Consider the following 26,300-nt stretch of genomic DNA (forward strand, 5'->3'; position numbering starts at 1 on the left):
TAATTACTGTCACCAGAGTAATGTAATTAAGGTATTCTGCAGGCAAATCTTGAATCAAAGGCACAGTAAATATGAAATTCTGTTGTCGATTATTTCTTAGCCACATTAACATCATCACATTGATGTCTTGTATATTTTACTCTTGCTAACACCAGATGATACTGCATGGTTTAGGAGGGACTGAATCAGAAGGGTTAAAGACAGCCTTCACTACAAGAGGTCTTCCCTATCTGTGATGATTGTGTGTAAAGGTAGCAAAAATGAAAATTTAAAAAATACATCAGCATACAGAAAGGGTAATAGTGGGACAGAGGTGCTTAATGCCTGAGCTTGGTTAAATCAGGTTGTACCATAGCAATATTCTTCATTAACCCCCAAGCTGTGGCGGCCCTAAACATTTCCCTTGTCCACGGTGTGGGAAAACTGGTTGATTCCCAAATGCCAGGCCGTTTATAGTGCAGTTGTTCTCTCGCTGTGGGCATTTTTCCGAAAATAGCCTGTTTTCAAACCTTAATATCTCAGAAACTAAGGCAGTTAAGGAAACAATTTAAAGACCATATTACTCGCCAGCTCTTCTTGCGAATGAAAGTATCCCCAGGTCTGTAGGTCATCACGTTGGTGAGTAAGGACGTGAGGAAGAGGAGTAATTTTTGACATGAGAGGTAGGATGTATTCGTATGTGTGCATGCATCCTGGATTTTGGCTTTGCTCTCATCATGATAACTTTTCACTACTAGGTAAACTAGACAGAGGGGCATCCTTTGGCACTGTCACTGAGTCTTTTCCTAGTGTCCTTAGAAAGAGGCATGGCAGGGGTGGATAAGGCAAAAGGCGACGTGAGGCGGGAACAGAATTGGACGAGAAGAGTTAAGAAAACATTGTCTTAAACCTGGCAGTCACAGAGACGATTGAGGTATGGTTGGCTCTGCTGGTAGGAGTCTCTTGCTTGCATTTGGTGACGAGATCGTGTGGCAACCACTTCAAACTATGCTGGGAAAACAATTGCGGTTCCTGCCGACACCCGACGGCCTCCCGCGACCTCTTTTGTTTCGGTCCATACCAACACCCAGCAGTTAGGTGTTTAAAAAAGCATGTTTTTATAATGTGTTTTGATATACCAAACCAGTCATGATAACATTTTAGTCAGACAAAGTTTACACCCCACACTGACAATTTGCAACCCTTTAATTGAGCATAAGTGTGCAGTAGGCGCGGAAAGTTCACAATACGCGTGGCCCGACCGGATTGTACGTGGCAGTTTACTTGCTGGCATTTCAGGAATGCTAGATGCAGCTGAGGGATTAAACAGGGAAAATGTATATACCCAGTTTATTTTAGTTAGCATTTTGAAATTGGACATAATTTGAAAATAAAGTAAAACCTCAACATAATGGACTTCATTATACTGGAATTCGCTTTTATTGGTTTCTAGGAGCCTACCAGAGGAAATTCTTTTATCAGGAAAAGTCCAATACAACCAGCAGTAGTTAGGACTGCCTGACTGCAGTCCACTTTGGGCAGGGGGATGGTTGAGGATGAGGATGTTTAGGTAGGTTGTCATAACCTTGATGATGGCCATTGGGTGGTTGTCGTGGCCTTGATGATGGGCATTGGGTGGTTGTCGTGGCCTTGATGATGGACATTGGGTGGTTGTCGTGGCCTTGATGATGGGCATTGGGTGGTTGTCGTGGCCTTGATGATGGACATTGGGTGGTTGTCGTGGCCTTGATGATGGACATTGGGTGGTTGTCGTGGCCTTGATGGACATTGGGCGGTTGTCGTGACCCTGATGATGAGCATTGGGTGGTTATCTTTACCTTGATGATGGGCATGGGAGTGGGTTGCGATCTTGAGGATGTAAATTGCTGGATATTAGCTGGATAACAGGTAATATTGGAACGGTGCTAATAAAGAGAAGTTGGTGCAATCTGGACTATCATTCATCATCATTATCATCCGGACCTCCTTTCCCACCCCAGGGCAGGGAGATGAGCAGCACTGTCCAAACAGCCCAAGTTTTCCCAGTCCATTGGGCTTCCATTCACTCAATATTTAAACCCCCAGAATCCTGGGTCTACCTGATACACCAAAAAACTTTCACCACATAATGTACCTTCACATTAACATATCTACTAGAGTCAATCTGAATGCTGTCACGTTAAGAAAGGGTGCCAAATCCCTGATCATGCACTTAAAACATTTATCCAGCCAGCTTGATCTCTTGTCAGTTCTCTGGCCTCACGGACTTCCATACCTCTCGTCCTCACACACTCATCCACCGTATCTCTCCACCTTCTCCTTGGCCTACCTTGCCTCCTCCCTTCTTCAAATTTGCCCAGATAAACCTTTTTCACCACTATTGTTATCCATTGTCTCCAGATGACCCTACCATCTCGGTACACTGTATTCGATTCTGGTGTCCACAGACTTCCTCACTCCTCATCTTTCATGAATCACATTATTTTGTATTCAGTCCACTCTACTCCACATCAGAGGTGGGCACTGCAAACAAAATTTCAATTCCGCAAAAAATTTGTAAATGCAAACCATTTTGATCCCTTTCAGTACCACGGCATCAGCTTCATTTTATTCTGGATACCATTAGAGGATAATGTTATGTTTTGGATGATATTTTTCATAACCAAGGGGTTGAAAATCATCTCTAGTTACTCATCCACTACAGTTTTATCTTTGTTTATTCTGATTAACAGTTGATGACTTTATGAAGTCTGGAAATACAGTAGTTTAATGAATGGGATATATAAAATTAGAATTATAGTAAAAATCATCATCATCATCATCTGGACCTCCCTTCCCACCCCAGTAAAACTAAAATATATATTTCATTTATTATTAGCATATTTGACTAATTAGCACCAGCTATTCTCCTTCCCTTTGTCACTCTACTTTCCACATCGTAAGCACATTTTCCTCTCTTAGTTTTCGATCACTTTACCCAGGTATTTAAACTCTCTCACCAAGTCCAGTCTCTCTCCATTTGCTGTAACATCACACTGGGAGTCACCTTCTCTTTTGATTACCATCACTTTACTCTTTTCTACATTTACTCTTAAGGCATGATGCTCACAGACATCAGCAAAACACTACACTAGTCTACCAAGTTCTTTTTCTGTATTTGCAAGTAGCATTGCGTCATTAGCATACAACAAGTTTGAGATATTCCATCTGTCACCATTCATTACCAACGCCATCCTTCTCTCCATTATTTGTGTTTTTACTTATCACCCCATCCATGTATATACTGAACAACCACAGGGACATTGCACAGCCTTGTTGCACACCCACATTGATTGTGAACCATTCTCTTAGATGCCCATTTACCCTTACACATTCTTCACTACCATCATGAAAACTCTTGACAGCACCTGGCAGCTTACCACCTACACCGTACCTGCACAAAACCTTTTACAGTCCTCGTCTGTCTACTTTATCATATGATTTTTCCAGATCCATAAAGGCCATAAACACCTTACAGTCCTCACAAGCCTTCTTCACTATCCGTCTGACTGGAAAAATTTGATCCACACGTCCTCTGCCACTCCTAAAGCCGCCCAGTTCTCTCACTAGGACTTCTGTCTCTTTCTTTATAATAATTCTTTTATATACCTTCCCAGCAATGTTTAACAAACTTATGCCATGATAATCCTTGCTCTTAACTTCACTCACCTTTATTTTTGTACGTGGGTACAATCACAGCCTTTTTTTTTCACTCTGCGGTCACATTTTCTATCATCCAAGCCCTCATACATATCTTAAACAAGCACTTCATTCTGTTTTCTCCACTGCACTTGATCATCTCTGCTTACACCTCATCAAAATCCCAGCTGCTTTCCCATTTTTCAGCCGATTCACAGCATTCTTCAAAGTGTTCTTCACCAGTGCGAGTGTCCTGTTTCTTGGCACTGCATGTGTTCTCTGCACACCCCCAAAACTAGTCATGTTTACAGTGGCTCTGCTCTCTGTATTTCCCTTCATCAGGCTTTCAAAATATTCTTTCCTTCTGGCCCTTACTTCATCCCCATAGGTTAATAATCTACCACCTACATCCTTCACACTTTCGCATTTCTTTCCGCTTTCACTTTTCATTTCCACATCTTTGCAGAATAACTTATATATACATACATGTGTGTGTGTGTGTAAAATAACAGAACAGAGGAAGGAAAAACAAGTGGAAAAAAAGAAACTTACTATTTTCAGAGTAATTTGCATTCCTTTTTCTTCCTAGATCATCATTTACCTTCTTTTTTCCCCTTCACTAGTCTCTCTACATGTTTCTTGCTCTCAATATATTTAGCTCTTATTGCAGTTGAACCCCTCTCCTGTAACCACTCTAGCCACTTCTTCCTCTTTTCCCCCTCTTCCTATTACACAGTATTTATTTCTTAGGTCCATCTGAATGTGAAAATGGTGGTCTGCAGGTTTAAGTTGCCTATGACCTGCAGTCCACCATTCTCCTTTTGAGAGGAAAAGCAGTGAGTAAAGGAGTGTTTGTATTACTTGGCAGGTCCACTGCTTGCTGTATTGGTTCCACCCCATGAAACAATCCCTCCAATACCTTCTGGAACAGAACGGGTTGGATACACACTATTTTGACCCCATAACATAAGAGGCTATTCTGTTATTGATAAAATCATCTGGTGGCAATAAAAGAACACTAATATAAATCACCAGAATGAAGAGATGGAATATGCTACTGGTAGGGGAAAGTTTGTGTATTGCAGTAGTAGCAATAATAGTTAGCCCCAGGTTCAGTGGGAGAGTTGACAAACTCCCAAAGTTGCCAATCTGCACCTGATAATTTGAAAAATAAAAAAACACGGTCAACTATACTACAGCTTTGTATGTGTTTCCTTTATCACTTTGTAAATAAGTGTGATATTATTAACCCTTTGAGATTTCGACCCTCTGCCGATTGTGTGTGTGCCAGATTCAGTCGGGCGCACATAGAGCACACCGTCACGCAGCAATATTTGTACTTTATTGGCCACTGTGCACTAACTTTTTATGGTAGGCTAATGAATGTGGTACCGTTTTAAAGCTGAAAAATGCTCTGTATCGTAGTATGGTTGAAAAAGATAAATACGATAGCTAAAAGGCCAATAGGACAGGTAGAAGTTAGCCAGAAAGGAAAAATTGCAGACCCTTTTAGCCAAAAAGGAAAAATCGCATACCCTTCCTTGGGGGGGGGAGTATTAGTTACATAAAATTTGATAGCACCACGTCCGGCTACAGTAAATTCACTTTCTCTTGATATATAGGTTATGGCAATTTATGTTAGTTTTCACAGAGAAAAGCGAAGGCTCTCGCTGTCACACTGGCAAATATCCGTGCTGGTAATACCAGTATTATTCATGGTAAAAACCTATTTATTATGCATATCTATCTGATGTAGTTGTCACTGTAAAAACAAATAGTTGGAAAAGGATAAACAGTATAGTGTATGTGGAACAAGGCCAGATAGGAGATGGAAAAAGTGAAAAAAAAAAAAAAATGGTTTCGAATGACTCGAATTCTAATCATCAGAATCTCGATGGTTGGATTCATGATGATTCAAAACCGTGTCGTTGGAATCTCAAAGGGTTAACATATTTACCGTACTCAGTATAATGAGAAAAAGAACCTTCAGTATGATCGAGTTAAAGGGAATCACTAAACTAGCTTAATATACCGTCTTTACCTTGGGACAAATATTGTTCATAACTTAAAAGCCTTTGTTCTCATTCTCAGTCATGTCGGTCAATATAATTTTAATCCGATTAATTATTCAGACATATGCCAGAATTTAGTTATGCCGAAGTTGTTTGGCTGGGAAATATTTATAGGGATCAGATGAAGATTACATGCACACGCCCATGTCAGGTTTTGTTGTTGTCTTCCCGGAAACATCGGTACATTCGATTTCAGTCTGCGGTTTTGTCTTCACGTGATTTCAGCCCTATAAATTATGTATTTTCTATAACTAATAGTCTGTACATTCCTTCAGCACTTGCCAGATGAAGCATCAATCACTTTGATAACTAAACGGTAAACGTTTCAAATTAAACATGCAGCAAGACTTCTGATATCATGAGATGACTGCTAACAGACCATTCGTCCTTTTATGCATTCAAATAACTGTCCTGCAGTATTTTACTTAGTAGATTTAATAAAAAACTAATATGATAACCAGTGATAAGAGTATTGAAGAATTTATGTACTGTTCCTCTCAATATTATGGAAGGAGCCATAGAAATGTAGTGACTGTGCGTGCCAGGAGGAGTTGACCGAGTTCCTATTTAAATAACCTGATGATCGCTGGCAATTCCTGAATTTGTGAATGCTCTTGTTGAAGTATGAATCCAGTGGTCTGCAAGTTGAGGCTTCCTTTCTTTAGCAGTCCACCACCCACTGTCCTGGGGATAGGGGGAAGTTGAGGTACAAATGTTAAAACCAAGCACCCCACCTGCTCGGTCACATTGATGCTGCCATATGAAGGTGTCTCTCTGTAGGATCTTGTGTATTGCACATGTCACTTAATACTGAAATGTTTCAATATTGAGATCTTTGTCATTTTTATCCCCCCCTCAGATTTGGGGGTGGCAGTCACATTTAAAATTTTCATTTCCATTTTGAAATTATATTTACAATCAGAAAAAAAAAAATGTAGTTTTTTAGGGAATATATGAATGCAGTTAATCTGGTAACATGTTTAGGGCTTCCATATCTAAGTCTGGTTGTGTAGGATCTAGTAGTAGTATAACTTCAATCCAATGATGTATTTTGACACACACTGTTCTTCCAACCACTAGATGATTTTATTAAGCATATGAGAGACTTAGAACTTAGCTTGCTGAGCTGCAGACCTCATAAGGGCCACAGTGAAGGTCTGCCTGGGCCAAGCAGACCTCATATGACATATGTTGGTTATAAAACAATGATTTAGGGGAGGTAAACTGCCTTATGAAGAGTCAGCAGAACAGGGGCTAAGGAAGCCTTCAGTACAAGATCTCTTTCCCAGTCTGAGTAACATAATCTGGAGGTAGTAAGAGTAAAGAAAAGAATATGGGATATTTCAGTAACTTCTGTACAATATCTCTGCTAATCTGAACGGAGTCATTGATATTTAAAAGAAAAAGGGGGGGGGATGCATTTAATATGGCTATTTTACTGAACACTTTATTAGTTAGTTGTGGAGGGGGAGGCATTTAATGTGACTATTTTACTGAACACTTTATTACATGCTGGTGGAGGGGGAGACATTTAATATGACCATTTTACGGAACACTTTATTACATGCTGGTGGAGGGGGAGGCATTTAATATGACTGTTTTACTGAACACTTTATTAGTTGCTGGTGGAGGGGGAGGCATTTAATATGACCATTTTACTGAACACTTTATTAGTTGCTTGTGGAGGGGGTGGCATTTGATATAACTATTTTACTAAATGCTTTATTAGTTGCTTCCTGATGCATGTACATAGCTTTTTGTAGTTATTTGGGTGATCTGAACATTATTTTTCCTTCAAGCACCATCCTGAAATTTTGTATATAGCTGTGTACATTTTTTATTGAAATATGTGAATGATTAGAGATTTTTCTATGTGAGTGATTTGAAATTTTTACACATCCATGCATAAGTCTTGATTTTTAGGCAAACTAGACACTGCAGTTTGCATTTTTTGTGGGAGATTATTGTACTTTGCCATGATAAGGAACTTTGCTACATATTTTTTGCACCCCTCAGTGTTGACGTAGAAGGTAATGATTTTGGGAACAGTATTTTGTAATTGAAATTGTTTCTGGTGTTACTGTTGCATCAGTCTTTATCTGTCAGTCTGCAGCCAGACAGTTTAACCCCAGAAGGGGTGGCCACGAACAGGTCACCTCCATGTTACCCTGTTGTGGAATTGATTTGTGTATCCATTTTAGTATCAAGATGTCTGGCTGTAGGTAGTTACAGATCCATTCATGCTTCTAGTTAATGCATGTATAATTGGATTATTGAATCAGCTAGATGCAGTCAGAATGCTCGGGTGTTTTATTAACTCCTTCAGTTTTTATTTCATTAACATTGCTACCTGCAGACAATTTTGTTATACATAGGAAAGATTTCATACTGAACAGATTGATGAAGATTGTATTTGATCTCTCCAGTTATTTAAAAAAAAAAAAAAAATGTCTGAAGGTAGCAAGAATATAATGGAAAATGTGTCACTTGAGTGAAAAGTTTAACATGTAGACAAGTAGAACCTGGACATTAACTTGGAAACTTGAATGTAGAAAAATCCTGTGGTGGTGTTCTGGATGTGAACCATCAGAAGTTGCCCTTCTTCTGCAGCCATCATTCTCTTTTTTTGAGGGGGGGGTCTAGATGGATATTTGAATATTCATGGATATATTGGTGTCACTGCATGAAGGTGTTCCTATCCAGCACCCTAAGACTGCTTGTAGTGAACATGCTGGAGTTTTGTTTCCCTATGCCAGTACAGAGAAGTGGGATATCCTGTCTCCCATTGTTTCCTTTTTACAACAGCAGGATACTAGACTGGAGGGGGAGAGAGCAGTCTGTTGGCGGAGGACAGGGTGATGTGAAGGTGAATAGTTTGTGGCCACCTTGTACAGGATTGAGGCGTCTGACAGTACAAAGATAGGAATATTACAGCCTATTCAATAAGCTTTTAAAAGCTAGCAGCTGATTGGCTGTTTGAGTCCATTAGTAGTTGTAGTTGTTCATTAACTGTTTCAGATGATAACATCATTAAATGCATAGATTAATTTAAAAATGAGCCCTTACAAGATCCATCAGATGGCCCAGATACATGTGAAATTTTCATTTTTGCCAACTCTACATTTTGGATAAAGTTTTCAAAGTTCCTTGATTTTTTCCCATGTTAAGGCAAATTATGGTAAATTGCCATTATTGGGACATTTTCTTGATTTGGCAGAAGTGAAAAATCTTGGACCATCACTTAGTGATGGCCAAGGTAAGGCTGCAAAGAAAATGGTTGAAGAGACAAAGGGGAAGACAGGAGGAAACAGCTCCTGTGAGAAGAGTGGAGTAGTTGCAAGATAGTGAGAAAATGGCAGAGTATAAGAGCATAGTGAAAGAATGATTGGGAAGGTATGAATTAGTGCAGATGGAAGGAGTGGAAGACGTATGTAATATATTCACAGAAGAGATAGACATAGCGTGTGGGGTGGTTTGTGGAGTGAGGAGGAGATGCAGGAGTGTGCAAGGGACAGCATGGTGGAATGATGAGGTGAAACTAGCTGTGGAACAAAAGAAGAAGGCATGTAGTGAATGGCTAGCGAGTAGAGGTAGGGGAGAAAAGAGAGAGGTATAGGTGAGCAGGAGAAGGGAGGTGAAGAGATTGGTGAAGGAGAGTAAGAAGAGAGTGAATGAAGAGTTTGGGAGGAATCTGAGTGTGAAATGAAGGGAGAGTAAGAAATTGTTTTGGAAGGAGGTAAAGAAACTAAGGCAAGAAATTGTTTTGGAAGGAGGTAAAGAAACTAAGGCAATGTGAAAGGGGTAATAGTAGGGGAGTGAAAGATAGGAATAATAGATTGTTGGTGGAGAAGAGAAAGAAATTGAGGAGATGGAAGGAGCCTTTTGAGGATTTGTTGAATGTAGAGAGTGAGAGCAGTGCAAGTATGAATGGCTGGGAGAATAAGAGATGAGAGGGAGGAAGAGATCAGTAAGGCGGAAGTAGTGGAAGCAGTGAAGAAGATCAAGATGGGAAAGACCTCAGGAATTGATTGTGTGGTGAAATGCTGAGGTATGGGGGTAAGATTGTAGTGGAGTGGATATGGAAGTTATGTAGATTGGCTTGGGAAGAGGGAAGGGTTCTGGAGGACTGGAAATCAGGTATAATTGTTCCTTTATACAAAGGAAAAGGGGAGAGAGAAGTATGTGGTAACCATAGGGGTATTTGCCTTCTTAGTGTGACTGGAAAAATTTATGGTAGAATACTCATTGATAGGGTTAGGCATATAACAGAGGAGCTAGTTGGAGAACAAGGGGGATTTAGGAAGGGAAAAGGGTGTGTAGATCAGATATTTGTTCTAAGATGTTTAGTGGAGAAGTATCTAGGCAAGAAAGTGTATGCTGCCTTCATGGACTTGGAGAAAGCTTATGATAGAGTGGATAGACAAGGTGTGGGGAAGGTATTAAGAATATATGGAGTGGAGGGGAAATTGTTGAGTGCTGTGGAGAGTATGTACGAAGGAGCTAGGGCTGCGGTGCGAGTGGATGGTGAGCTGAGTGAGTTCTTTGATCTCAGTGTGGGACTGAAATAAGGTTGTGTGATGTCTCCATGGCTGTTTAATATATACATGGATGGAGTTGTAAAGGAGGTGCAAAGTAGGGCAGTGGATGTGGGGGTGGCTCTAATGAATGAGGGTGAGATTTGGAAGATTCCAGTGTTGCTGTTTGCTGATGACACAGTATTGCTGAGTGAAGATGAATGGGAGTTGCAAGGTTTGGTGAATGAATTTGGGACAGTGTGTAGGAAGAGGAATCTGAAAGTTAAAGTAAACAAGAGTGAAGTTATGGTGTTTGAGAGGAATGAAGTCACAGAATGTACAGTGAGGTTGGATGGTGAGGATATGGAGAATGTGAGTGCATTCAAGTACTTGGGTAGTGTGATGAGTAAGGATGGAACTTTGGGGGATGAAGTGCTTGAAAGGGTACAGCAGGGAAGGAAGGTTGTTGGTTCACTGAAAGCAGTGATGAGAAATAGGGAGGTGAGTATGGAAGTTAAGAAGTCACTGCATGATAGTATTGTGATCCCTACCCTGACGTATTGAAGCGAGGCATGGACCTTGCAAGGGGGGAACAAGTCAAGAGTGAGAGCAGTGGAAATGACTTACTTGAGAGGAGCATGTGGAGTGACATAGAGGGACAGGTTGGCGAACAAAGAAGTGAAGGAACGTTGTGGGGTGGATATGGATGTGGTTGAGAAGATTAGGAGAAATACACTGGGGTGGTTTGGACATGTGGAGAGAATGGAGAATGAAAGACTGACTAAGAGGGTGTATGTAGGTGAAGTGGAGGGAGGGAGGGGAAGACCAAGGATGAGGTAGAGGGAGGGAGTTAAGAGGTATATGAGGGAGGGGGGGGAGTGACTTGGAGGGAGGGTAGTCAATGGTGGGTGACAGAGCAACTTGGAGGCGTTTTGTCTGCGGTCACCCTTTGTGGGATTAGGGCATCGGGCTATAGATAGATACAAAATTTCAAATGTATCTAAGCCTTCTGACAGACTTTGTAAGGCCTTCTTTTTAACCCCTAGGCTATCGGCAGCCCTAAACATTTCCTATGTCCATGGTGTGGGAAAACTAGTTTTAAAAGTCATGTTTTCATTGTGTGTTTTGACCCACTATCACCAAACCAATCATGGTAACATTTTAGTCAGACAATGTTTACACTCCACACTGACGATTTGCAACCCACTCATCAAGCATGAGCATGCATGAGTCTTGAAAATTGACCGAAAAGTTATTTTTCATGTGACTCTTCCGGAATGTACAACTCAGTCTACTGATTGGCATTGCTGGGATGCCACATGCAGCTGAGGGGTGAAATTAATGATGCAGATAACAGTACATATATATATAAATTATGCGAGCAGTATTTTTTGTCGTAGACTTAGTGTAACCCTTACAATAAAAATTTTAATTACATTGTTATTAATGCATGCACTGGGACAACCAGTCAGCTGCCAGCTTTAAAAAGCTTAAAGATTCCACTCATCTCAGATGAAATCAAATAGGTTATAGGTTAGTTTTCTCTCTCGAGGCAAGATCCAGTTATGTAAGTGTTTTAGACCTGCTTGAATGCATGCTTGCTTAGTAGACCTATTCATATGAAGTCAACAATGGTACCTTAGCTACATAATTTGGCAGGTAGTGTGTAAGGTAAGGTGACAAGGCACTTGGTATGTATTCATGTTTCTTCTGAAATTATTCAGTGCTATAAACACTATACTGTCCTGCCTCATTATGGAATGAGAGTACGTCATGTGAAAACACAGTGCATAGTGATCTGTCATATAGGAGGGTTGAACATAACATGTTCTGTGGGGACTGAGATGGGGCCTATGACCACATAACCTTTAAAAAAAAAAAAAAAACACTGGTGATAGCATCTTTCCCAGACACATTGGCCAGTCACAAGTTTCAGTATTTCATACACAAAAGAATTATTGTATCATGCAGTATCTCACAGTGCACTATTTATGCCCTTGTACTGCTATTATGTGATGGCAGTGGTGTTTCAGTGGCCATGCATGCATTAAATGCAATGAAAGGGAGAATGTTAACAATGAATGTAAATTCTGGACAACCATTTTGGCACAAGCACCTGTCTAGGCTTGTACAGGAGGCACCATGTATGCATGGGATTGTCTTACGTAGCCACCAGAATTATCATTATAGCAAGTTCGTGATCAGTTTGCCTTCAATTTAGCAATAGTGTATGTAACTTTTATATCATCACTAGCGGTTTATCATGTAGTGAACAACAACAACCATACTACACCATACAAATCTACCTTGCCATACCACCCTCATACCACACCATACCTAGGGCATTAACCAAAGGGCCCTAAAGTTTTCGTATTTAATACTTGTGTCCTTATTTAATATGATAGTCGTTGGGTTGACTCTGGTAGTATTGTGAAGAACATCTGTAATGGAAAAAAAAAAAAAAAATGCAGATGGTAATGTATGTGAAGTGGAGTCAGAAATCCAGTGACTTGAATGGTGAGTGAATGAGTGTTGCTCATTTCTTTGAGGTTACTGTTGATTAGTTTATTCATCCATCCATCAGCCAATCCTACGTTGCCCCATGAGGGGCGTAGGAGCCCGGGTCAAGGCACTTGGTTATTATTTTTTCCCCCATCTTCAGGTGAGGGGGGGATGTGGTTGGAATGATGATGTACAGGAATAACTTGTAGGGACTAATGTAATATGTGCATAAAGCCAGATTTATTCATGTTTCAAGTAAAAAGCAGTGGTATGCAAAGAATTAAAGAAACTAAAAAATCACTAACTTGGTCCTGGGAAGATCAGTATTGGATGACAGGCAAACCACTGATGCATTATCTCTAGTGTGTGTTGTTCTCTTGGCCCACACGGAAGACTGGAGTGATTCTCTCTGTTTCTGGGATATTGCTGATACCTTTTACTCTACATTCATAGCAATTGCTAACAAATACAGAATTTTACCACATTGTACATGTATATACACAGTGCACATACATACATACAACCATCATCCAATCCTGTGTTGCCCCATGAGGAGTGTAGGAGCCCGGGGCTAGGCAAGTTGGTCCTGGCATTTAAAATGAGAGTGACCAGCCTCATGCCTCCCTGAGTGTATCACTTGAGCAATAAACCCTAACCACCCCTTGGATATACACCTGTCCAGCTCAGTCCACTTGGAGCACCTTAATTGCCCATCAGGTGCCATAAGTTGGCTGGTCACTCATTGTAGTCACCCATAGACAGAAGGAAGATGAAAGAAAGAAGTGTATATATATATATATATATATATATATATATATATATATATACACACACACACACACACACACACACACACAGCGGAATCTCAAATTTCAACAGTTTAGAATTCAATGAATCAAATTTCGATGCATTTTGGAGTGGTCTGTCTACCTTACTTTTCGATGCAAAGTCATGTCTTTCAGTGCTCTCAAGGCCAGATTCCAACCAAAACAAATAAAGATAATATTTTTGATGCGAGCCAAAATGCTAGAATGAAGGAAAATTATAAGAAAAAGTATGAACCTAACCTAATTTTGTATGTAACAAGTGCTTTCTGGGCCAGACTCCAACCAAAACTAGCAGAGATAATATTTTTTATGCAAACCAAAATGCTAGAAGTGAAGGAAAATTATAAGAAAAAGTATGAGCCTAACCTAATATCGTATATGACATGAGTCAAGAAGAGAATGAAAATCAGCGTCATTTATTCCTACAGTACAGTACATGAAGCAGGCAATGATATGGTTCCGAGACAATTCACCATCAAGTCAATTCGCCTGTCAGATAATTACCCGTCAAAACATGGACGATTTCCCCTTCAGGACAATTCGCACCCTGGACGATTCCCCGTCATTCTATAAATACTGTATACTTATTATTAATTAATCAATACTTTAATAACTCGAAGATATAACAAGAGAAATTAGAGGAAGAGAATCGATAGTAGAAATGCGAAAACAAAATGAATTACAGGTAGTAGCAAATACTGTACAGTAGGCAGAATACTGAAACGAAGAGAAGTACGGTAATTATGAATATAAGGAGCAACGTAGAAATGAACAATAGAGACTGAGAAAAAAAATTGTCATGTTGTGTAAGGACAAGAGCTCCTGGATGGGAATAGGCACCAACAACAACAAGCCATGTGCAAGACGATGCTCTATTGTCGGCGGCCATCTTGCGACTGTCTGCCAGCAGCCAGCCCTCTACAGCCAAATGCTGCACTTTGTCTGTACCTTCCATATGTGGACATGCATTTCACTGCAATTTAGTTGTTTGTATTTTCATCACAACTTACCTGTTTTAAGATGGCAAGCAAGAGTGGTTCTTCGGGTCGAAGTGGTAATGGACAAGAGCAGCCTGGCATCTCTAAATCTTCGCAGCCAAAGGAGAAATGGCAATACAGGAAAGGGCAGAAATACACCAAGTATACACTTGCTGACAGTATGGCAATACAATGCAGAACTACAGTTACTTAATCACAGTTATAGTTCATAAAGTTTACTGGGGGTGTGGGCAAAAAATCATGATTTTAGGTAGTTAGGTTCAGAGGCCCCGGACCCAAACTAATTTTTCCTGTAAGAAGTTCAGTTTAAATTTCAATGTGGTTTTTTGGTACATACCCCCATCGAAATTTGAGAATCCACTGTGTGTGTATATATATATATATATATATATATACACACACACACACACACACACAGTCCTTCCTCCAATTTTGCGAGAATATGGTAGACAAAAATCCTCGCAAAATCAAAATTTGCAAAATTGAAACAGTTAAATATATGCATTATTGGCAAATTGGTCAACATCACCCCAAGAAAACATCATAGGTAAGAAACAAAAAACGAAAAAAAATGCATTTACTCTGATGTGAAGACTGGCGTGGTGTACGGGACTGGTGGCGGGGCAAGGCTTGGGTGCAGGGCCTACGTCATCACTGTCACTGTCGACAGATATTTCTTTGTTGGCCACGTGCATTCTACCATCAAACTGAGCACCTCCATAGTTCTTTTGCTGCTTGCTTGATTTATTCATTGTTCTTTAAAATCATTCTCAGTGTTGATTCACCAACACCAAACTCCTGACCAACAGCAGAGTTACCTTTACCTGCTTTTTTCCTTTCAGTCATTTTCAGTTTGGTCTCCAAACTTATTTTCTTGTTCTTCTTACCTGTTCGCGCCATGATAACACTCGTGCAAGGTTTGACTGCTGGGATATTGCGACGAGCGCCACGAAATTGTGAGGGTCAGTGACCTTGGTTGGGAACATGTGCAAACAAACATGGTGGGGCGGCAGACCACTGAACTAGGAGGCGCAGTACGCCTAGTAAACCATGACGTCACTACTCTGCGTGGCAAAGTAGTGCGGGAAAATGTCTCGCCCACCACTCGACCTCGCAAGTGTGTGATTGCTCACAAAGTTCATAAATGTTAAAAAATACATGACTTTTGAAACTACCTCGCAAAATTGGTGAACTGCAAAGTTAAAATTTTGCAAAGTTGAAGGATGTACTGTGGATGTGATAGGAAGTGTTATGAGGAACACACTGAGGTGGTTTGGCCATGTGGAGAGGATGGAGGGTGAAAGACTGACAGAGAGAGTGTATGTGAGTGAGGTGGAGGGGGGAACAGGGAGGGGGAGGCCGAGGATGAGATGAAGGGATGGGGTGGAGAGGTATATGAGAGAGGGGGGTGTGAGTTGGGAGCAGGGCAGTGAAATGGCGGGGGACAGGACGACGTGGAGGTGATTTGTTTGTGGCCACCCCAAATGGGATTGAGGCGTCTGGCAATAGATATATATATATATATATATATATATATATATACAGTGGTAGGTGGGAGCACTCGCCATGCACTCACATAATGCAGTGCTGCTCTCGGGTGCCTGCCCTTTCCTTTCTTCCTTCCATCTTTCCTTCCTTCCTCTCCAGTCTTTCTTTCCTTCATTCTTTCCTCTTCCGTCTCTCTGTGGGTGACTCTACACTAAGTGACAAGCCGGATGGTTTCCTGTACACCAGGAAACCATTTACTACACTGGTTGGTAACCATATAACCAAGTTATGGCGCTTGGTGGCTTAGTGGGTAATTAAGGCGCTCTAGTTAGAATTAGCCAGTGCAGGCTTATATCCAAGGGGTGGTTGGGGTTTATTGCTTACATAATGCCACTCAGGGATGAGTGAGGCTAGTCTCTCCAATGTCAGGACCAAGTTGCCTAGCCCCAGGCATCTATGCTCCTCTGGGCAACATTGGCTTAGATGGTGAATTAAAGATTGAATATTTATATATTGATCTCTTTTGATACCTTGATTATTGCACATAATTGGTACCATGCCTAGTGAATGATAACAAAATTCCACGATAATGAAAGCACAGAACCTATGAAATTTGCCCTGATTGGTACTGGGCACCCCACTTGTAAATCCAAATTTTCCCCATGACATCAATGTAGATGTACAAAATACATGTATACTGTTATGGTAAGTATCAGAAGCACACACGGGCATGGTTATGCTAATAGAAAATTATGAAAAGGACACCATAAGGAAAAAACACATGGAGAGAATTGATGAGCTTGAGGTAAGGGGTTCTGCAGCTAGGGGGTTGAGGGTTAGCAGTCTCCACCACCTGGGATAAATTCCATGAGTAGGGCCTCATCTTTGAATCTCTAGAGTCCTCAGCAAAAAGTTAGCTAGATTGAAGCAGTTAGAGACGCGCTACAGCGCTCGAATTTTGCTGTCGGCACCATCACGTCTCTGGGATTACTCGAGACGTTTTGTACAGTCGGCACCATGCCGACTACGGCGGGATTGTACGGGTTAAGGAGTAGAAAACTGTCTAAAGTGATGAATAAAATTAAACTGGGGTTATTGTTCAGTGAGGAAGGGTTAGGTTAGTGAGGATAGCAGATATCAGTATGCTGTATAGATGTTCGATATAGCAGTAATGCTGGTGCAAAACTATAGTAATTGTGTGTTTGATGGAATCACATTTTGTTGACATAGGAAGGTATTCGTTGTGCAAGGTGCACTTTATTATATTCGTAGTAAGCTTAGTGTATTCTGGGATGGCCATGTGTGAAATCATGGTAAGTTAAACAGCCTTGTATGTGAATTATTGAATGTTGCTGGAAGTGTTTGGTTCTGTTCAACTGTCATGTGTCAGAAGTTGGTTTATGCATTAAAAGGCAAGAATTTAAAGCTGGTGACTTCTCTGTTAAATAAAATAATATTGCCATGAATTCTTTACTTCCTACAGTAGGCTGATGCTTGTTTACCTGTTGTATATGGTACAGTAGGTGCTTGATTTAACAAACTCTGATTTAGCTGAAGCCCGAGATTACGGGCTTTTGACATTTCAGTATACATATCATTGCAGGATGCAGGTGTCATGAAAATTGTGATGATAGATGTACTGTATGTGTAGATCAGTGCATAAGTGTCAATGCAGGATGCCAGTGTCTCTTTGTGCTTTGATAATAGGTGTTGTGTGTAAATCAGGGCATGTGTGTCATTTTGGGATGCCAGTGCCTCATTCAAATGTGGTGATAAATGTACTGTAATGTGCTGTATGTGTAAACAAGTGCATAGGTGTCATTTCATGATGCCATGGTCCCATTCAAGTGTATTGGTGATTGTTGTAATGTGTATTTAAATCAGTGTTTGTGTCATTTCAGGATGCCAGTTCCTCCAGCCATGCTCCGAGGCGGGAGGGGTGGAGGGAGAGGGGGCGGCCGCAGCGATTATGGTAAGTGGTGGAACTATTACAACCATTACTGCTGTCCAAGGCCACAAAAGAGCACAGGATACAACTATTACTGGAATAACTACAGTTGGTACTATTGAGTTTGCTCACCAACATAAATGGGACCAGAAACATCAAGTACTGTAATTATCATGTTAAAATGGTGCTGAGAGTTGTATATATATATATGACTTGTCCCAGTGATATTGATATGCTTGTTCTCTAAGCCCTCTTAAATTACAAGCCTAATGATCTCGCTCCTTTTTGGGAGTGTAAGTTTACTCCTGTTTATAGCCACTGTTGACAAACTCTACTTAAGAACTTTATTTTTTGGACGAAGTGCTAGACTAGACATTAAGGTACAGGGACAGGCCCCTGTATTGTGGATTAGGCAGACGAGCGTATTAATGCTCTAAATATTTAACTGACTGCATGGATTGGCTTGTTTGGTTTGTAATTTTTCTTATGTTATATTGGCAAAAAAATGCTAAAAGTAGTTGTAAGATGTTATGTTAAACTAAATTTGGAAGACTTCCCTGTATCATAATATATGATAAGAATAAACTAGTTGTCATGGAATTGACTTGCTCTTCTTCCCTTCATCTTCCTTAGCCCCATTTGCTTTTCAGAGGTGCCTGTAGTGGTCCTTTGAACAACCATTTTTATGCACTTGTTCCTTTGATAATCTGGCTTAATTCGTTATACCCTTTTAGTTCCCAAAGTATCATGTCTACAAACACTTATTTGTCCAGTATTTTACCTCAGCAGATCATTATTATTATATTTTATGATTATCATTATTATTATTCTCATTACAATTTATTGATTTTATCAGTTCTTCCCGGCATGCTCTCTTCTATTATATACATATATACTGTACAGTATATTTCATGTTAGTAAGAAATTGAAATTTTTTCAGTTATTATGAGCTATCAACAACAACATTTGGTATTATTTCTAGATTATGATTACGACTATTATGGTTATGGCGATTATCAAGGTGGCTACAGTGACCCGTATTACGACGACTATTACCGTTACGAAGATTACTATTACGATTACTCCCCGTATCCTATGGGGCGTGGTCGCGCCAAATCAGTGCCGGTGGGTCCCAATTATCCGTTTCTCAGTTACTGTAGTACTGTATTGAAGTGTCATTTGATTACCTTTTTGGCGTGGCCTCACACTCCTCATCAGTGCCTGGGTGTTGAGAGGCTCTGTCTAGTTGGTTCAGAGCTCCCACAAGTCTCCAGCAAGTCATCTCTCTCTCCACTTGATTGCATGACTTGATTTTAGCCTTTTCATTTTTTATTTTTTTATTTTTTATGATTAATGAATTGTGAGAAATTGTGAGCATGATTCTAGTTTGTCCTTTTGTTATTATTATTTTGTGACTGCCTCAGTGATTCTCTTCTTAGATAGTTCAATAGTTACTGTAGGTTTCAGAGTAGGTTCTTTTTTTAAATTTCACTGAATGTACCTTTAAGTTGGAAATGTAATTGTTCTAGATTCATCTTGACGAGCACATGTATGCACTTTAAAAGCATCTAATTTTGAGAGCAGTGGACAACTCTATGCAAGTATTCTGTTATTATTATTATCCAAGCATTCAAATCTTTCCTGGCTGGTGTAATGAATGGTTGCAAAAATGTCATAACGAATGGTGGCGGGTGTATGAAATCAGGTATGGGTGGAAGGTGGCGGGTGTGTTAGTGAGGGTGGGGTGGGAGGGCGATGATGGTAGTAACACTGGGAGGTGTGGAAGTGTGAGGCCACGTTTTATCTTGGGTCCCATGCCTGAGCCAGCAGCTCTGGGCTATGGTGGCTAAAACATGGCCGGGAAGAAAATAAACGATGCTAATGATATAAGCTGTTGAACTTGTATTTTAAAAAATAAATAAATTAATTAAAAAAGTGCAAAATTGTGAATGGAACCTTAGCAGCCTATCAAGGCGGTATTGATATAAGCTGTTGAAATGAATTAAAACTGTTGAACTTGTATTACAGTCCATATACAGTATTGTGAATGGAGCCTAAGCTGCCCATGAAGAAAGTACAGTACTTGGTAGCGCCGCCCCGCGCTGGGCCACTTGAGTTCATATTCTCGTTGGTTTGGTGGGCTTTCTGGCACCTCTTCCTTAATGATTTATTTTGCATATTAAACATTGCTGTGCTCGTGTATGTTATTTGTGTCTTTCTAATGTCGACAAAGGTGGCATAAATAACATGAGAATAACGATGTCACATGCAGAAATAAACTGGTGAGCAAGAGGGGGTAGGGAGCTCGCTTATCCAACGAGAGTATTAGCCTGTATGCTGACTCGTCCCCAGTGACCCTAAAGCCCCGTCATGCACCACACCTCTGGCTCAGGGATGGTGATCGTACCTTGCTTTAGAGTATTTAGAGCCTTATCAAGCTTGCTGCATTCTTGCTGTCTAATGCTTACCTCAATGTGGAAGTCCCAGCTTTACCTTGACACCTGTGCACTGTTAGGAGGTTGACCACTGATAGTGGTTTGCCTTGTGGTTTCAGGCTGCCCGTGGGTATGGTATGGCGAACCGTGGCCGTGGCGCTGTCCCTTCCCCCCGTGGGGGGCGGGGTATGGTGCCCCGAGGGGGGGCCATGGGGGGGCGTATGACTCGGCCGCCGCGCGCAGGGCAGGGGTTCAGAGGGTCCGCCAGGGGGGCAAATCTAGCAGGTGAGTCTTGAGCCGTCACTCCCTTGTGTCTTGTGCCTACACCACCAACACTAAAGCTCATGTCCATAACTGTGCCATCATAAGAAATAGGCCAGGGGAAAGCCTGTGATGAATATAACCTTTCCATTGTAGAGATCAGTAAGATAAGTGAGATGAAGCTTGATCCATTACAGGTAAAAGAAAGTTGGATGGCGGGCACCAGAACGAGGGGGACTCTAAGAGACGGTTCCAGAACACCGGTGCTAGCTGGGGGAACCAGCCTATCCCACAGCAGCCGCTGAGCTCTTACAGTGGGGCCAACGGCAGCAAGTACGGCGGGGCAGGCGGGGACCAGCAATGGTACCACGACAGCTACCCACAATCGTGGAGCTGAGGTGTAAGCGGGTGGGCCGCCAGCACCGGGTGTAGAGGGTGGGGCGGGGTGCGGCGGGGCGCTACCTCGGGTGTCCGGGCGGGCCTCTCCGGGGGCGCGGAAGGACATTCCTGCCACGTGTGTGTGCGGGCGCGGCGCCGGGCCGCCCGGTGCCGCCCCGGGAGCCTGGCCGCCCCACCAGTGCTGCGTCAGTGGGGCCGGGGGAGGCTTGGCCCCGCCCCGGCCGGGGTGACGGCCGCAGCCACCCCACCAGTGAGACAAGTACCTGAAACATCTCCACCATACCCAAACCCACCAGGTCAGTTGGGTAAAAAAAAAAAAAACATTAAAAGTGGTATTCTCGTGGGTTAAGGAGACTCCCTCACACCATTTCCTTACTAATTTATTCATGTATCTGGCACGTTAGTATCTTCGCGTATGTTATTTATGCTGTAATTCAATATAATAAGCTATAAATAACATACAGGAGAATAGTAAGGTGTGATGTACAAAATAAATCTTTAAGGAAGAGGTGTCAGCAAGCCTCCTGGGCGGACGAGAATACGACCCTAAATCTAGTAGGAGGAAGTCTCACAAGAGTGCTGCTCAAAATTTATCACTTAACCACTTGGCTCATAAATCTTAAATATTTACAATTAAATTAAATTCCAAGTGGTTTTAATGAGCAGGCTGTTTTATTCCCGCTTACTTTGTGTTTCACATGCAATCTTCTTGTCTTTCAAAGAAATTTTAAAAAGTGAATAGTTGCCATTATAAACCTCAAAATAAGTCCAGCAGTTTGCCCCCCTAGTTCTGGAGACTAATCAATTCAACGGAAATGGTTAGTGGAAAATAGCTGCCCAAATTCCTGTATTAGAATTGCTGTCAGTGCTACAACAACCAGTGCCATTTCCACAATATTATTCAGGTGTGTTCATCTTGATAATATAAAAGATTTTGCCTTCCTCTTCATTGAGTATGATGTAAGATCATTCATTAAGGGGAAATTGCCAATGGAATTTTCATGTTTAATAGCATATATAATGAAGCAAATTAACCAAAGTCTTACTAGCAGCATCAGATCCTTCCATCCAGTTTGCCCCGTGTTACACTGTTTATACATATATTTTTTCCCCACAATGCGGTCCAGCATGCAGATTTCAGTGACCACACTATTTTCTTTTGGTATTCCCTAAATGCTGTGTCCACTGAATCACTCTTGAACCTTGCTATTTGATTTGTAGCTCTTAGTTGGCATTAAGCAGATGCTCAGTGCAAGATTTGATTCATTATGGCTTGCAATCTTGATGGCTTAGAAGGCTTACTTAGCACCTTTTCCTTACCAGTTTATTTTTGCACGTCTCGTATTAACCCCTTCATTGTGTTGATCTGTTTTTCTATTTTATTCTTGCTATTTCCATGTGATTCGCTTCAGCTTAGGAAAAAGCCACAGTACTAGAGGAGTTAATAAAAGCTATATTTAACTCCCTAAATTTGAAATGCTTCCTAAGCTGAATAAAATTGGCCAGAGGTACCAAGAATAAATGGGAAGACACATCTTTGGAGTGAAAGGGTTAGGATTTTCTTGTATGTGATCTGTGCAGTCTATATCGATATTAAAAAGACATAAATGATGTACAAGACAACAAGGCGAAATAGGCAAACTAAATTGGCAAGGCAGAGGTGTTAGGGAGCCTCCTTAACCAACAAGAATACACTCCATTGCCTCTTGAACGTATTGGAATGTTGTCTGAAACCAATTCAATGGAACCCAATAATATATTAAGACTTAACCCATATAGATATTGCAGTATTTGTGAATTTAAGCATGATTTCTATGGATTTTCTTATGTACTAATTAGAATGATCCATATCCAATGATTGTAGGCTGATTGAGGTGACTGTTGTAGATTTGATTGGTCTGACATTTTAAAGTAACTAATTTTATTTTAATTTTTGTTTATTTCTGTTTGGAACTGTACATATCTCAAATGCAAATGTTTTAAACTCACAAGACGACAGAGCCACCCACACTATGACCAGTCACAGGGAAAGATTTGGTGTGTTTGGATGACCAGCAAGTTATATATCATCTATTTTTGGTGGAGATTGGACCAACCGGCTGTGACTTAAATATTGCGATGACTTGAAATGTAGAGTTTATTGTGCGTGTTATCCAGGGGCTGTCAAACGTTGAGGGGGACTGCCGATAGGGGGGACCCTGAAGCTCTTTATTATTTTTTTCTTTTGTGGGGGAGTTTCAGGGCTTCCTTTAGGTCCCTTCTGGTCCTCTCGGGGACACATTGTGGTTCCTGATAATAAATTGTTGTATTTCATAGTTTATAAGAATTTCTTGTGATAAGTAAAACCAGAGTTAGTTTATAGACGCTTTTCATTTTTGTCTTAGTATCTCTAAAGTGACAATTGGATTTGTATTAAGTTTAATGTTTTTGATAGGCTGTTTCAGCCTCATGTTCTATTAAAGTGTTATGACAGGATTTGAGTTTATTATTTTTAAGTTTATGTAGACATGGAAATATGTAAGATTAAAAGATAGTTCCATATATATATATTTTCCATTGGTTGTCTCTATTACAAAAGTTTGATTTCCTGTGAACATCAAATTATGACATTTAATTTAGTACAGACATGCAAGGGTAAAACACAGTGGAGTTTCTATGGATCCTCAAAGTGTAATTTTAATTCCTGACGATCTTGGACAAGGCAAATGTTTAGGAAAAGAAGCTGTTGATTTGACGATGTTCTTCAGATACAGTTAAAAGAAATTTCGAATGCAGTTAATAAGAAAAATTAATATATACAGTATATATATATATTTCGGCTATCCTGTTACAAGGGTGATTTTATTTTTTTCTGTGTACACTGATGCCAGATATGTAAAAAGTGAGTGAATAATAATAATAATATGTATTGGCCTTCGTTGTAGCAGGCAGTCAGTTTTTAACTCCCTGACTACCTGCCACAACCAAACCTCCCCCCTCCCTACATTATCCACTCTTCTGCGATCACTGCTGCCAGGGCATTAATAAAAAGTTGTGTAACCCTTCTGCTGCCGTGTGTGCGCTTGGGTACAGTAAGTCCTCTGTGTATGTAGTTGAGATTATCTGACCCCCAGTGGTCAGAAAGTGCTCCAACTGGATGGGGCCCATAAGGATTTACATGTAAGGGATGGCTGGGGTTTATTGCTCACAAAATACTGCTGAGGGGTGAGCAACTTACCTCTCTTGCCTTAAGTGTTTGGACTGAGTAGCCTAGCTCTGAGCCTTCACACTCCTAGTTGAGCAAAAACATAATTTTTGATAAATGATAGATGTGTTTCAAAATATCACAAGCTTTTCCCTATGTACTGTAATTTGGGGAACTAAAAAATCAGGTTCATTGGTAACTAGGAGCTTTGATTGGCAATTTTGCCCATGTTACTGTGCACTTAATAGGAGAAACAAAAAGAAAGGGAGAATCCTATAACAAGGACTTACTGTATTTTCATTCAGGCAAACACCACGAGACATTTTGTTCAACTGAGAGAAATCCCTGGCTGCTAAAACTTCAGGTTCAAGTTGTCTTTTCTCAGCTGTTGATGAACTAAGGAATTTATTTAGGCCCACACCAGGCAATGGATTTCTATTCAGTTGAAGGAAATCCAAGCAGTCATAGGGTGGTCTCCTGCATAATGAGTGGGTAATGTTTACACAATTAAGTCTTGCCAAAACAATTGTTAGAATTCTATGTTGAGAAGAATTTTATCTTCACACAAAGAAAGTAAATGTGACATTTACCCAACTTGTAGTTGCAGATGACAAGGTTTTATGATCATTATATTTTCTAAAGTGTATAGTTAAAAAAAATGCAATTATATATTCAAAAGTGTATAGTAAATATTCATTAACATAGTGATATATTCTAAAGATTATAGTAAAAAAATTCTCAAATATATTGTTGTAGTCTTCTGGGATACCATGAATTATTGAAAGTGCATGCCATGTTTTAATCAAGGATATTTGAATTAGTAAGTTTATTGACCCTTTTTTAATATGATGCTGTTGAAGGCATTTGTTATACTGTATATCTATGCAGAGTGTATTTGTTTATGACTGATGATGGTCAGGAAGTAAGTGCTATGCATTTATTATTGTTGACCATACGAGTTCGTTTTTATTTTAAGGTATGAACGACCCTTTTTCTTTTTTCTCTCTCTCTCTCTTTTTTTTTTTTTTTTTTCGGTAACAGCGACGGGGATTTTTATTTATTTTTTGTTTTGTTTTGTGCTCTGCTAGAGTTGTTTTCCTTACCACCCCCCTAATTTTGATCTACGGTACCGTCGATAACACAACGTCCACATAAGATTTGTTAAAAGAGAGAGAGTTTGTCTGAGATTATTATGTCTGCCTGTACTGTACACTTTAAGGGTTATTGTGTTCAAGAGGTGGTTGCCTTAGCCCAGAGGGAAGTTGATGGGAGGTTGTATTCACTAAGATGGATCTTTTGAGAGTCCAAGAGAATCGTCTGTACCAGTGTTGGAATGGAAGTAAAGGAGATTTCCATTGGTTTACGATTTTTTTGTTTCCATCCCCCCCTCCCCCTCCCCATTCGACTTTCAGATTAACTGTTCAACTTTAACAAATTTCAGCTGTTTAACTTTCCATCAGATTTTAACTGATCTGAGAAAAAACACTTAAAACTGATTTAAGATGGGGCCCCTCACTTCTTCCTTCTGCTGTTCTGCAATAAAATGTCCCTGTTAAACTACTATTTTTTAATCATACAAAGAGCCTGTCTTTCCTGTATTGTGTTCATTCCAGGTTGTTAACCCTTGCAATATGATGGGTTTAATTTTAATCTTGTTACCAACAGACTGTTTGTTTGGCTTGAGGCACCTTTTATATGGTGGTACCAATATAACCGGGCAGCTCTTGTTGCCTGGTTATGCAAATGTCCCGCAGCTCCCTCCAAAGGGGAATGCTGAACTGCAGAAGGGCAACTTCATCTTGCAGTACAGTACAGTGGTCTCGCATCAAAATGAGCTTAGTGCCGCAACAACAACACCCAAGAGGCCCACTTCACAACTAAATGAGACTGTCTGGTGGTGGTATTAAATTGCTATGACATCATTGTTCTGAGATAGTTAATATATCATGTACATTTTCATCCACATAAGGTCCTCAATACAAATAGTTGCATGAAATGATTCTGTTGCAGGTTCA

The 26,300-nt window shown here is 40.5% G+C and overlaps 1 protein-coding gene across 6 annotated transcripts in view; it reads left to right on the top strand.

The window, feature by feature from the left end:
* LOC145410934 (heterogeneous nuclear ribonucleoprotein R-like) overlaps positions 1 to 25,872 on the top strand; it is a 48,685-nt gene extending 22,813 nt beyond the window's left edge. For 3 of the 6 annotated variants that reach the window (XM_080280978.1, XM_080280977.1, XM_080280979.1), the window contains exons 11-14: positions 17,960 to 18,030; positions 18,989 to 19,131; positions 20,561 to 20,726; positions 20,900 to 25,872. In XM_080280978.1, coding sequence (XP_080137104.1) covers positions 17,960 to 18,030; positions 18,989 to 19,131; positions 20,561 to 20,726; positions 20,900 to 21,099 — 580 coding nt within the window. In that variant the 3' untranslated portion in view covers positions 21,100 to 25,872. Of the gene's footprint in view, positions 1 to 17,959; positions 18,031 to 18,988; positions 19,132 to 20,560; positions 20,727 to 20,884 lie in introns of all 6 variants that reach the window. The other 3 variants (XM_080280980.1, XM_080280982.1, XM_080280981.1) reach the window with 3 other exon arrangements.
* The last annotated feature ends 428 nt before the right edge of the window (positions 25,873 to 26,300 follow it).

This window comes from Coenobita brevimanus, chromosome 87, assembly GCF_032717465.1.
Source record: "Coenobita brevimanus isolate Jiangsu-jjx chromosome 87, ASM3271746v2, whole genome shotgun sequence".
Taxonomy (NCBI): domain Eukaryota; kingdom Metazoa; phylum Arthropoda; class Malacostraca; order Decapoda; family Coenobitidae; genus Coenobita; species Coenobita brevimanus.